The following is a 13,576-nucleotide window of genomic DNA, read 5'->3' on the forward strand; positions in this document are numbered from 1 at the left end:
AGGACAATGCACGCTCAAAGGCGACGGCACATTACGCGTCGTAGGCTATTTTGTTCGAAATGAATTATCGGCTGCTGCTTCTCCCGAGGCTCCTCTGTAATCACTGGAACTTTGCCGGTGATGAGTAATTGTTATTTGATGATCACAACCGAATATAAAACAAATTATAACTAAGTTCTGGCCCTATTAGATTAGCAAAGGTATATTTAAAAGCCCATAAAGCAAGGTTCATCACAGTATTGCTTTAATAACTGTCTGTCCATCAACCCATTATATGTGTGTCCTATGGTTGCCTTTAACAGTTGTCTGTAGTCTTTCTGTCAAAGCTATGAGGGACCAGGCACAGTGGCAGGAGAATAGCTGAGGTTACTGTTAACCTCCATCAGCCCATACATGTGGGACATGTAGGTTTACAGTGCACCCAGCCAGTAACCACAGGGCTGCGGTCCTGCTCCAAACCAAACACCTGGCACTGCAACCAAACCTGGGGCCCAAGGAGTCTATCTGTGGTTGGGGGTGACTACACCTCTCAGGCCCCATCATGGGCCGAGCTGCAAGTCCCGCCAGCTGAGAAATATGCAGCAAGGAGCACTTGTGCAACTGGCTTGTATACGAGTACTGGTGAAGTTGTCAGCTAATGAGAGATTTTGTTAACACGTTGACACTCACAGACAGGCGTTCAGACGGGCACTAATCACCCTCCATACTACAGGTAGAAAGCGGCAAACAGTGCACTTGAATGGAACCGAGTTAAGCCCACCTGCTCTCAATCACAGCAAACGGAAACTGTGTGGGATTTGGGGATTGGTGGAGGGTTGGAAAATGATGAGTCAGAGTTTTTTGTTTCAGGGCACCCATGGCAGTTAACGAGGCCACTCGGTGTAGGCAATAGTGCCAGCATTAACTGGAGCAATACGGGTTAGTGTAAATCCCTCCAGTCATGAGCAGCTGAAAAATAATTTTGACCTCTGAGGTGGGAGACGAGGGTCGGTTTGGGGTTTTCTTATTTCTCTCCTGCTTCCATAATTTCCTTCCCCTTTACTGTGCCAACAGCTGCACGGCATCGTCTGTGAAGCTGCATTTACTGCTACTCACTCATATGAACTGTGTGTTCATTAAAAATGATTTCCCTCTTTTCAACAGTGAAACACAATTCCTCCCCTTCTGTGTTTGGTCATAAACATGTCGAATCGTCCACTATTTATGATAGTCGCTCCAGTTAAAGCTGAGAAGACACCTGTCTAGCCTCTGCCATTCAGAGGGGGGCCTTAAAGACTACACAATGCAGTTAAGAGAAGCGTGACTGATCTCATATGAGACTAAGGACTTCTAAGGAAAGAGACTTAAATGTAAATGTAAAATATTTTCATATATTTGTCTTATGATTTCAGTCTATAAGTCCAAGTTTAGTCTAAACAACACGTTACTGATTACAGCTGCACCATATGGCTTAAAACTGTTTTTATTTCCATGTTTCTGTGACCTCACTGCCACACAAGCTGTCATATCTTCACCCAAACTTCACCTGCTTTGGCATGCTGACTTCAGCAGCCTCGATTACTTAGTGCTGCACTAGATCTGTTCGTTAAATATTACAGTGAAGCATGCTACCTATCCTCGAGAGAACAGCTGAAAAGCTACTTGGGTAAAGTGGAAAACCTTAGCAATGGTACATTTTCCACAGTATGCAGCAGATTATGTTCTTTTTACAACCTCACCAGAAATATTCAGCATCTACTGTCCTTTTTAGAAATAAACAGAGTTCTTAAATAGTCAATAAAAAGGATTGAACTGAATGGCAAACTTCATCAAAATAAAAGCAGTACACTTTTAGGCCTGACAGATAGCTTGATGGTACTTTTGTCCGCTGTAACACCAAAGATAGATCCGTGGAGCTGCTGCCCAGAGTGAAGAGTACAGTACTGTTGTGTGCTGCCACATAGTGAGGGTCGTCATTAACAATAATCCATTGAAATATTGACATAACCTCTTAAGGATTATGTTTTATAAAATGTCAAATATAGGGATATTATGAATATCAAAATGTCATTTGAGCTGAATTTACATCAAATTTTCTCAAAAACTGTACAGTAATATTTCATGAGAATATTCATGTACATAGTCAGTGTCCTCATTAACAAGAATAAAGTGAAATATTGACATAACCTCTTAAGGATTCATTTTTATAAACTGTCAAATATGGGGAAATGATGAATATCAAAATGTCATTTGAGCTGACTTTGCCTTTATTTTCTCAAAAACTGTACAGTAATATTTCATGATAATATTCATGTACATAGTGAGGGTCGTCATTAACATTAATCCATTGAAATATTGACATAACCTCTTAAGGATTATTTTTTATAAAATGTCAAATATGGGGAAATGATGAATATCAAAATGTCATTTGAGCTGACTTTGCCTTTATTTTCTCAAAGATGGTATAGTAAAATTACATTACATTGGACATGGAGATACATGGGGTCATCATGAACAGAACTCCAACGGAAATTTTAGCTAACCATTGAAGGAACCACAGGCGGATCGGTGCGGCTGCAGCAGTAAAGCAGGCGCTGCACCGGACCGTCTTGGTGAAGAGGGAGCTGAGCCGGAAGGCAAAGCTCTCAATTTACCACTCGGTCTACGTTCCTACCCTCACCTATGGTCACGAACTCTGGGTCGTGACCGAAAGGACAAGGTCGCAGCTACAAGCGGCCGAAATGAGTTTCCTCCGTAGGGTGGCCGGGCTCAGCCTTAGAGATAGGGTAAGGAGCTCGGTCATCAGGAGGGAGCTTGGAGTAGAGCCACTACTCCTTCGCGTCGAAAGGAGTCAGCTGAGGTGGTTCGGGCATCTAATTAGGATGCCTCCTGGACGCCTCCCACTGGAGGTTTTCCAGGCACGTCCAACTGGGAAGAGACCCCGGGAAAGACCCAGAACGCGCTGGAGGGATTACATCTCCCAGCTGGCCTGGGAACGCCTCGGGATCCCCCAGAATGAGCTGGAACATGTTGCGGTGAGAGGGAGGTCTGGGTCAGCCTGCTTGGCCTGCTGCCACCGCGACCCGACCCCGGATAAGCGGAGGAAAATGGATGGATGGATGAAGGAAATGTTTTTTTACAGATCAAAGATTATTATTAGGCAATATTATAATTTTCGAACCCTTTTTCAATTAAAGATTATACAGCAGTGTAATTTCAGATTTTTTTATTGTTGGATTTCATATAATGTACAAAATGACGTTGTTTTTTAACAAATTGGGCAAATTATTGATGAAATATAGGTCTATTTCCGGGCTTTTTGGGCTATCCAGCACCCATACCGTAGCACCACGAATAGACGAGCATTACATTTCAAGCGCCGGCTGACGTGACCAACCTTCTGTGGATGACGGACCACTTGACCGCAGTTGTAATTCTCACCATCCACCATAAGAGAAAAGTCAAAGCTATGTGCCTATAGATACAAGGGCTGCAGGAACATTACCTAGTTTGTTGATTGAGTGGAAGTGTTATTCAAATATTTTTTATATATATATGTGTTATATTGTTCATGCAGATAGTTATAGTGGAGTTATTTCATTTTTACTAGGTTCACACTGACACATTTAACAAGGGATCATATTTAATGCACTATACATTTTGGTTGATAAAAATCTTAATCAGCAAATAACTGTAGCTGCCAAATAGTAGTGGACTAAAAAGTACAATATTTGACTGTAAAGTATATGTAACATAAAATGAAAGGAGGCAGAATCAAAGTACAAATACCTTCAAACAATTTTTTTTTTAATGTTCAATATTTCATGTGTAACTTCCATGAAATCTTCGCCATCTGAGGACAAAACGTTGTACATCAATACAGTATTTAGGTAAATGTAGTTACATTCCACCACAGCTTGTTCAACATGAGGCAGCTCCACTGATCAAACTATCAGGATCCATCAGCTACAGTATTAAATCATAAATTAACAATCTACATCCAGTGAGATGAAACATTGAAACACCTCTCACATGGTATAACACACTCGTAGAATAACTATTCTTCACTATGACTACTTTTACTCTCGAGGTCAGTGAGATACATCTGCAGCCTTGATGAACAGAATATACGTAAAGCTTTAGACCTCAGTGTGAATCTGGTATTCTTACATCATCACCTCCCAACGCTTTATTGTTAGAATACAAACATGAGATCAAAAAAGAGGATTTTGTTGCTCACTGCCCTGATCCTCACTGTTCATTCACTTTTCCTTACTATTGCTGAGGCTGGCTCTTTCACAGCACCATGTAGCACACCATCTACAATTTGTGTGCCTCTAAAATCCAAAACAATTTCATCAAGTTGATGCGATTACAAGATAAATAAAAAATAAATTTTGCAAGAATATGGCTTCTCACACATTTAAACAATTTGGATGAAGTGGCATTCCTCATTAGTAGGAGTCAACATGAAGGTCTCAGTCTCCTGCTTCAGTTCAAGCTGCTCTCCCTCCTGACTGGTGCAGAGTTCCTCCTGTTCCTCTTTGATCTGTGGACGATCTGGGTCCTCTTGGTCCAGACCCTCTCCTGAATACAGAGCTGCTGGTCAGAGAGAACCTCCTCCTCCTTACAGACATGTTGCTGTGGGAGTTCTGGAGGGACAGAGAGCAAAAGAAATAGGATACGACTGTGATGATAAAGAAGAAAATGCAAACAGTGCATTCACATGAAACCAGGCATACAGCACACCGGATATCATGACAGTGGACGAGGACAGGATGGTAAAATTAGGTGAACCCGGAAGAGAATACCGGCATCGGTATTGGAATAAATGGAATTTGCAACCGAATGTTACGTAGCTCCCTCACACTGGAGATAGGTGCTTAAGTTTGCAATAGAAGCACAGGAACAGCTTCTTTCCACTGGCCGGCACTCTGATGAACAATTAATCAGACATACTGCACTACTACCTCTGTTGGCACTATTAGCACCATCACCTCAATTCCCATTGATCTTTATAAGTTTATATTCATATATATACAGTTGTGTGAAAAAGTGTTTGCCCCCTTCCTGATTTCTTATTTTTTTGCATGTTTGTCACACTTAAATGTTTCAGATCATCAAACTAATTTAAATATTAGACAAAGATAACACAAGTAAACACAAAATGCAGTTTTTAAATTATTAAGGGGGAAAAAAAATCCAAACCTACATGGCCCTGTGTGAAAAAGTGATTGCCCCCTAAACCTAATAACTGGTTGGGCCACCCTTAGCAGCAACAACTGCAATCAAGCGTTTGCGATAACTGGCAATGAGTCTTTTACAGCGCTGTAGAGGAATTTTGGCCCACTCATCTTTGCAAAATTGTTGTAATTCAGCCACATTGGAGGGTTTTTGAGCATGAACCGCCTTTTTAAAGTCATGCCACAGCATCTCAATCGGATTCAGGTCGGGACTTTGACTAGGCCACTCCAAAGTCTTCATTTTGTTTTTCTTAAGCCATTCAGAGGTGGACTTGCTGGTGTGTTTTGGATCATTGTCCTGCTGCAGAACCCAAGTGCGCTTCAGCTTGAGGTCACGAACAGATGGCCGGACATTCTCCTTCAGGATTTGTTGGTAGACAGCAGAATTCATGGTTCCATTTACCACAGCAAGTCTTCCAGGTCCTGAAGCAGCAAAACAGCCCCAGACCATCACACTACCACCACCATATTTTACTGTTGGTATGATGTTCCTTTTCTGAAATGCCGTGTTACTTTTACGCCAGATGCCAGATGTAATGGGACATACACCTTCCAAAAAGTTCAACTTTTGTCTCGTCAGTCCACAGAGTATTTTCCCAAAAGTCTTGGGGATCATCAAGATGTTTTCTGGCAAAACTGAGACGAGCCTTTATGTCCTTTTTGCTCAGCAGTGGTTTTCGTCTTGGAACTCTGCCATGCAGGCCATTTTTGCCCAGTCTCTTTCTTATGGTGGAGTCATGAACACTGACCTTAATTGAGGCAAGTGAGGCCTGCAGTTCTTTGGATGTTGTTCTGGGGTCTTTTGTGACCTCTTGGATGAGTCGTCGCTGCGCTCTTGGGGTAATTTTGGTCGGCCGGCCACTCCTGGGAAGGTTCACCACTGTTCCGTGTTTTCGCCATTTGTGGATAATGGCTCTCACTGTGGTTCGCTGGAGTCCCAAAGCTTAAGAAATGGCTTTGTAACCTTTTCCAGACTGATAGATCTCAATTACTTTGTTTCTCATTTGTTCCTGAATTTCTTTGGATCGCAGCATGATGTCTAGCTTTTGAGGATCTTTTGGTCTATCTTTTGGTCTACCTCACTTTGTCAGGCAGGTCCTATTTAAGTGATTTCTTGATTGAGAACAGGTGTGGCAGTAATCAGGCCTGGGTGTGGCTAGAGAAATTGAACTCAGCTTTCCAAAGATGTGATAAACCAGTTAATTTATGTTTTAACAGGGGGGGGCAATCACTTTTTCACACAGGGCCATGTAGGTTTGGATTGTTTTTCCCCTTAATAATAAAAATCTTCATTTAAAAACTGCATTTTGTGTTTACTTGTGTTATCTTTGTCTAATATTTAAATTTGTTTGATGATCTGAAACATTTAAGTGTGACAAACATGCAAAAAAATAAGAAATCAGGAAGGGGGCAAACACTTTTTCACGCAACTGTATATATATATATATTAGGGCTGGGCAAGTTAACGCATTATCGCGTTCATGCATTAATTAGTTTACACCGACAATTATTGAATCGCTCATTAACGCAGTTTTTAAAAATTATTATTAAAACTTCTTATGCATGATGCTACTTCAAGCTTGAGCACATTTCAACGCTAAAGATTCTGCTCCTCCTGCAGAATTTGTCTGATCCTCTTCAAATTTGGTCTGTACAATCTGAAGACCTTTGTGATTAAAAATTATTCAAAACTTAAGGTTTGGTCGAATGTTTGGTGGAATAGTCGTAGCCGCTGGCTACTTTACATGATTCCCCATCAAATATATTGACGTAACTCAGCTGGACTTTTTCCTAAAGGTCCCAAACTTCCCTGCTTGATAACACGCATGGCCTGAGGATGTCTACAAGCTCATTTTCACTAAGACTCACAGCACCACCTGCTGGCGAAAATAAATATTTTCCACATGTTTCGCAAGAATACGGCTTGTCACTTGTGTGGAGTTTTTTTATGAGCCTTCAATGAGGATATCTTACTGAATCTTTTCCCACAGAAGCTGCAAGAATGTGACTTCTCATCTGAGTGGGTTCTCAGGTGTTTGTTGAAATGCGACCTGAACTTGAAAGCTTCTCCACACGTGTCACATTGGAAAAGTGATTTACCTGTTTGAGGATCACTGCAAGTCTTTAACAAGTTGTTAATATCGTTACAGTGACTTCTGCTTTTCTGTGAAAGGAGCTGGTGGTCCCTTGTTGGTTCTGGTTCAGTGTGGTTACTTTCCTCATAAATAGGAGTCAACATGAAGACTAGTGAGAAAATAATGCAAGTTATGGAGTAGATAATGAGCCAAGAAACTAGTTTCCTTTATTTTTAAAACATATGTGCAATCTTTCATCACAACTTATTTGGCTTCCTGTAATGTACCCATTAATCAGAGGTACTAAAAGTTTTGTTTATCTTTCTAAAAAAGCATAAATCAATGTTATCAATCAACATGCTGGAACAGATTGTGTGAAAGCTAACCAGCTCGGTTAGGCTGAGGGCTGTCTTTAGTCAGCGTTGAGGGACAAACAGACTCCCTGGAGCACCCAGTGGGAGATGTGGATAGTGGTGCTCAGGTCTGCCTCAAACACCAACCCCACACCCATTGCATTCCTATGCAGAGATGTGGTGTAGACTGGTGTCCGTATCGTATTCTGTGGTACAAAACACACATGACAGTTAGGAAATAAACATTGAAATAGTGAAGTAAGTCATTATATGTTTGGAGACCTGTAGTGCATGTGGTCATCACCTTTAGAATCAGGCGGTGTGCCTCTATGGGGATGACTCTGAGAATAGGTAGTTCAACTACCAGAACCTTTGGTGTACTCCTCACCAGGCAGCCCTTCTCCGTGTCCCAGTCCGCCCCCTCCAGATACAGGCCGGACACAAAGCAGCCTGCAGGGGAAAATACTATTAGTCTTCAAAACTAATTAGATAGATAGATAGATATGTACTTTATTCATCCCCAGGGGGAAATTTGTATGTCACAGCAGCAAAACACACCAAGAAGCAAAGTAACAGAGTAACCAAAAATATTCAGTATTAAAAAATGCACAATATATACAATAGAATAACGGAGTAGGACAAATTAAATATCAGAATATATAAGATAAAACAACAAAAATGCACAGTATATACAATGAAATAGAATAGTGTTAATGAACTAACTAGGTGAAAAACAGTAGTGCAAAAATCAGCCCCAGCAAACAACAGTGTAGCAGTGTGTAATTATGTGGAGGATGATCTGGCCAGAGGTGATTTATTGTAAAGTGTTATTGCAGTGGGCAGGAATGCTCTCCTGTATCTTTCCTTGTGACAGCGGAGAAAGTGCTCCGCTGTCCCTGCAGTAGGTGGTGGAGAGGGTGGTCCGGGTTATCCAATATGGACAATCATTTCTTCAGTGTCCTCTCCACCACCTCTTCCAGATTGTCTTGTTTGCAGCCAATGATGGAGCCGGCCTTCTTAACAAGTTTGTTAAGTCTGTTGGTGTCTCCGGCTCCAATGCTGCTCCCCCAGCAGACTACAGAGAAGTAAAGTGCACTGGCCACAACAGACTGGTAGAACATCTCCAACATCTTACTGCACACGTTGAAGGATCGAAGTTTCCTCAAGTCGACTCATCCCCTTCTTGTACACAGCGTTGATGTTGGTCTTCCAGTTCAGTCTGCTGTCAATGGAGACACCCAGGTACTTGTACTCCTCTACCATGTCCACATCCTCTCCCTGAACTCTCAGCGGTTGTGGAGCCGTCGTCTTCCTCCTGAAGTCGACCACCATCTCTCTGGTCTTGGCCACATTCAGATGCAGGTGATTTCCACCGGCCCACTCCACAAAGTCATCCACTACTGCCCTGTACTCCTCCCGTCCGTCCCTTATACACCCGACCACTGCAGAGAACTTCTGCAGATGGCATGGCCCTGAGTTGTACTGGAAGTCAGTGGTGTACAAGGTGAACAGGAAGGGAGACAGAACAGTTCCCTGTGGGGCTCCAATATCACTGACCACCACACCAGACAGCACACGGCCCAGTCGGACAAACTGTGGTCTGCCCGTGAGGTAGTCAGTGATCCAGGAGACGGTGGATGCGCTAACCCCCACCACCCGCAGCTTCTCACTCAGCAGCACTGGTTGGATGGTGTTGAAGGCACTGGAGAAATCAAAGAAAGTGATTCTCACAGAGCCACCGGTTCCATCCAGGTGCGACTGAGCTCGTTGCAGCAGGTAGATGATGGCGTCGTCCAACCCCACATGAGGCTGGTATGCAAATTGCAGAGGGTCCAGTGAAGATCTCACCTGCGGTCGGAGGTGGGCCAAGACCAGCCTCTCCAGCACCTTCATCACATGTGATGTGAGGGCAACTGGTCGGTAGTCGTTGAGGCTAGATGGTGTCGTCTCTTTTGGTACAGGAACCAGGCACGACGTCTTCCACACCACCGGGACTTCCTCCTGCTTCAGGCTCAGGTTGTATAGGTGTTGCAGGACGACAGACAGCTGGCTGGCGCAGGTCTTCAGGACCCTGGGGCTAATGCCATCAGGTCCAGCAGCCTTGCCTTGGTGGAGTCTCTCCAGCTGTCTCCTAACCTGGCCAGTCGTCACAGAGAGGGGGGGGAGGGGGGTCATAGTCTCGGTGGTGGCAGAGCCCTTTGAAGTGGAGGGCTCTGAGTCCATGCAGCTCACCAGGTGGGACAGAGGGGGAGGTGGTGGTTTTTGGGAGGTGTGGTGTGTGGTGTGAAGAAACAGTTTAGCTCGTTGGCGCTCTCCAGGGAGCCCCCTGGTTGTCTACCTCCAACCTTGAAGCCAGTAATCTGCTTCATCCCCGTCCACACCTCCTTCACGTTGTTCTGCTGGAGTTTGGCCTCCAGCTTCCTCCTGTAGGTGTCCTTGCGCTCTCTGATCATCAACTTCAGGTCGCGCTGGACTCGCCTGAGCTCGTCCCTGTCCCCAGACCTGAAAGCTGTTTTCTTCTTGTTAAGAAGAGCTTTCAGGTCACTGGTGATCCATGGTTTATTGTTGGGGAAGCAGCGTACAGTCCGGGATAGAATCGTGGTTTGTTCACAGAACTTAATATATTCCGTGATACTGTGATCTGGAAAATCCGCATGCAGCCATGTCTCCGTGAAACACATGACGCTGCACTCACGGAAGTTCCTCTTGGTCTTAACCAGCGCGCCGAGTTCGTCCGTCTTATTCGCCAAAGACCTCACGTTCCCCGTTATGATCGCCGGTACCGAAGGTTTATATTTCCTCCTCTTCGCCCTCCGCTTAACGCCCGAAATGCAGCCCCGAGCCCTTCTCCGTAGCACCGCCGGGATCTTAGGCCTGACGCCGGGCAGCAGCCGCGGTTTCCTCAGCGCAATCAGCTGATCGCGGGAGTAAACAATGGCCCCACTCATTGTGTGTGGCTCTCCGTTACAAACAGGAAGAAAAGTAACAGAAAGCCACGAAAAAAGTTGACAAAAATGTTACAGTCTGTTGTCTGACCGTAAAAACCAAACGTTAAGGAAAATAAAAAATAAAAAGTAGAGGGGAAAGAGTGAAAAAAGACAAAAATTAAAACAGAGGGGAGCTGCTGCAACAGGCTGCCGCTGGCACGGCGCCATCTTGCATTTTTTTTTTTTTTACAGCAAATTACTGATTATGCTGCAGATGGAAGGTGTTATTTCATTACCCTGTCCAGGTCCGTCACTGACTTCATCCTCACTGCGGTACTGGGTCACCTGTGTGTGCAGTGTGGAAAGTTCTAGAGGCCAACCATTTTCCCTGCATGCAGCCTGGACCACGGCATTCAGGTAGGACTCTGGGATATGGAGTCCTGATAGCCACATAACCTTTGGCTCTCCCTCATCCACCTGGTAGACACAAGATACACAGATACATCAGACATAAAGATGCTTTCCCTACTTTTTAATGCCAGAACACAAAGGGACGACATATAAAGAGGTGATCTGTGATAGTGTGTGTCCGTCCTCACCCAGTAGCTATACTGCTCATAACGCCTCTTGAAATGGCTCATCCAGTTGCTGAGAGACTTAAGAGTTTCAGGGGCCAACTTCTTCCAAATGGCAGGGATGTGACCATTAAAAAGTGCCCGAGCAACCTCATCCAACTCACTGCTCATTCCCACCTCACCAGCCAAGGCCTAGGGGACACAAGAGAATCAGAACAAATACAAACCTGTGTGAAGCGCAAAGACGCGACACATATCTGTTTGTTGCCCCAATATCTTGTTGTCCTCTGCCCTTCCGTCTCACCCTCTGCAGCTCAGCCAGAGAGCGCTGCATGCGGACCACTAGCTTGTTGAAGCGCTCCAGTTCTTGAAGCAGCACCACTGAGGTCGGGGAAATGTCAGACCCAAGCTTTTTACAGATCACGTCTAGGTCGAATAACTTGGGCAGCTTGTTCTGAATGTCCTGGGCCACCTGGCTGATGACCTCATCCCTACTGATGCTTCCAGCAGATTCACCTGAGGCATATGAGAGTGTTAAAAGACCATGAGAGAGGAAACACATGGCAGCATGGTGGCAAAGAGAGTAAACACCCTTCAACATTATGGAACAGCTTCTCCTTCGGAAAAAAGTAAATATTACTTCAAGGAATGCTCTTCTGCACTCAAACTCAATGTGGAGGCGGGCAAGCAACGTTACAATTTCTTCCATTGAAATCAATTAAGAGGCAAGATAGAAGAAAGATGCCAAATCATACCTGTCTGAGGATGCAGGTCTCTTAGGTGAGTCCACATGTCTTTAGCTGCCTGTGTGTAGTATCCTATCTCTGCATTGGAATGAAGACCCAATACCTCTGCTGTGTTCACCAGTGGCTGCATCTCAATCTCATCTGTAACAGATAGCAAGGTACAAATTTACTTTTTAGCAGCGACCAGCAGCTCTATATCTCGCTCTGTCGGTCGGTCAGCAAAATGTCCCACTCTTTGGCAGCCACAGTTTCGCCCTTGGAGGCTGTTCATGAGGTTGTGTGTGTGTGTGAATGCATTCAAATGTGATGGATGCATGCACGTCCATAATTGCAGCTATTGCAATTTTTTGTTTTTAGTAATTAAGAGAATGTAAAGCAATTAAAATATTGACTGACCAACATAGACTCCCTTGGGTCCAGTTGGTGGGAGCTTGTAATCGACGTCCTTGTTGCTGAAGAAGTGGAATTGCTGAAAGGTGTAGAAGAGGAAGTCTCCAAGGTACTCATTCATGTAGACTGTCAGGATCCTGCGGTCAAAGCTATCTATGGCTCGCCCACCATACATCACCTACAAAACATTATACAGACATGCTTAATGTACAGCATCAGCCAGCAACATAATATATATACAATTTATTAAAACACAATGAATTTAGCCTAACCTCCCCAATAAGGTATTTAAGACTTCCCCAGGGAATAAGGCTTCCTCCTTGGTTGTGAGCTTTGGTCAGGTAGGTCTTCAGGATCTCCATGCTCACCTGTTGAACACAGTATCATAGTTTAAACCATTTACAAGTTAATTGAAATATAACTTAAATGGAGACTAAAAATCAAATCAAATCCCTGAAACACAGTGAAAATGACTCCCATGCCACTTACGAAGAAGTCAGACTCATTGAAGTCACAGAGGACGTTCCAGCCAATCTTGTCGTACTTGCGTCTTTCTTGCACCACAGCATGAAAGAAGGCCAGCACATATACCAGGCTTCTGAAGGCAGGGTGAGGGCATTCATCCAAGGTCTTCTGGGAGATTTTAGAGTATGTGGCTCTTATGTTCAGCTTGAGACCGTTGGGAAGCTCTGTCACTACCTGCACACAATATTAAAGTACACGTAAATACAATTAAAACATTCTGTACCTATTATTATTGTTGTAGTTGTAAAATGTTAACCATCAAAACACGAGTCTCAACAAGCCATTTGGTCTCATATTAAGCTTTCAAGACTTGCTTTTCTTCAAAAAAAAACTGTCTCTTCCACGCTCATTGAATGTGGCTACCCCCCACTGGTGTGTACAATTTAAAACTAGTATCACCTCGCTGTATTGGAAATGCAACAATGTCATATTCCCAACATAGAGATGAAAAACATTTTAATTCAACACCTATTTATGAAAATCCTTGTACCGAATACTGGATCTTAGAAACCCTACAAAAGATACTTCTGAAGGAAAAGAGAAAAAGTGTTTCACCTTCAGAGACTTTTGCAGTAGGCCAATGGGGAAATCCTTAATGGGGTTGGTGGTGATCCACAAGCGGAATTTGGGGTTGGTGTTAATGATCTTCTCTAAGGACTTCTCCAGTTCCTTCAGCCACTGTACCGTCAGGTGGCAGTTCTGCAGCAACAACCACTGACCACGGGATCGCGCCACCTCCAGCAAATGCAGTGCCACCTTTATC

General features: G+C 43.9%; 1 protein-coding gene across 1 annotated transcript in view; it reads right to left on the reverse strand.

Annotated features, from left to right (window-relative positions):
* Positions 1 to 7,516: 7,516 nt before the first annotated feature.
* Positions 7,517 to 13,576, reverse strand: part of dnah10 (dynein axonemal heavy chain 10) — a 30,855-nt gene continuing 24,795 nt past the window's right edge. The window contains exons 68-77 of the mRNA XM_031856388.1: positions 13,369 to 13,569; positions 12,778 to 12,987; positions 12,561 to 12,656; positions 12,295 to 12,466; positions 11,908 to 12,039; positions 11,457 to 11,668; positions 11,177 to 11,344; positions 10,874 to 11,054; positions 7,955 to 8,100; positions 7,517 to 7,856 (exon numbers count right to left, since the gene is read on the reverse strand). Coding sequence (XP_031712248.1) covers positions 7,710 to 7,856; positions 7,955 to 8,100; positions 10,874 to 11,054; positions 11,177 to 11,344; positions 11,457 to 11,668; positions 11,908 to 12,039; positions 12,295 to 12,466; positions 12,561 to 12,656; positions 12,778 to 12,987; positions 13,369 to 13,569 — 1,665 coding nt within the window. The 3' untranslated portion in view covers positions 7,517 to 7,709. The remainder of the gene's footprint in view (positions 7,857 to 7,954; positions 8,101 to 10,873; positions 11,055 to 11,176; positions 11,345 to 11,456; positions 11,669 to 11,907; positions 12,040 to 12,294; positions 12,467 to 12,560; positions 12,657 to 12,777; positions 12,988 to 13,368; positions 13,570 to 13,576) is intronic.

The sequence above is a fragment of the Anarrhichthys ocellatus genome, unplaced genomic scaffold (assembly GCF_004355925.1).
Source record: "Anarrhichthys ocellatus isolate YVR2014 unplaced genomic scaffold, GSC_Weel_1.0 scaffold17, whole genome shotgun sequence".
NCBI classification, from domain to species: domain Eukaryota; kingdom Metazoa; phylum Chordata; class Actinopteri; order Perciformes; family Anarhichadidae; genus Anarrhichthys; species Anarrhichthys ocellatus.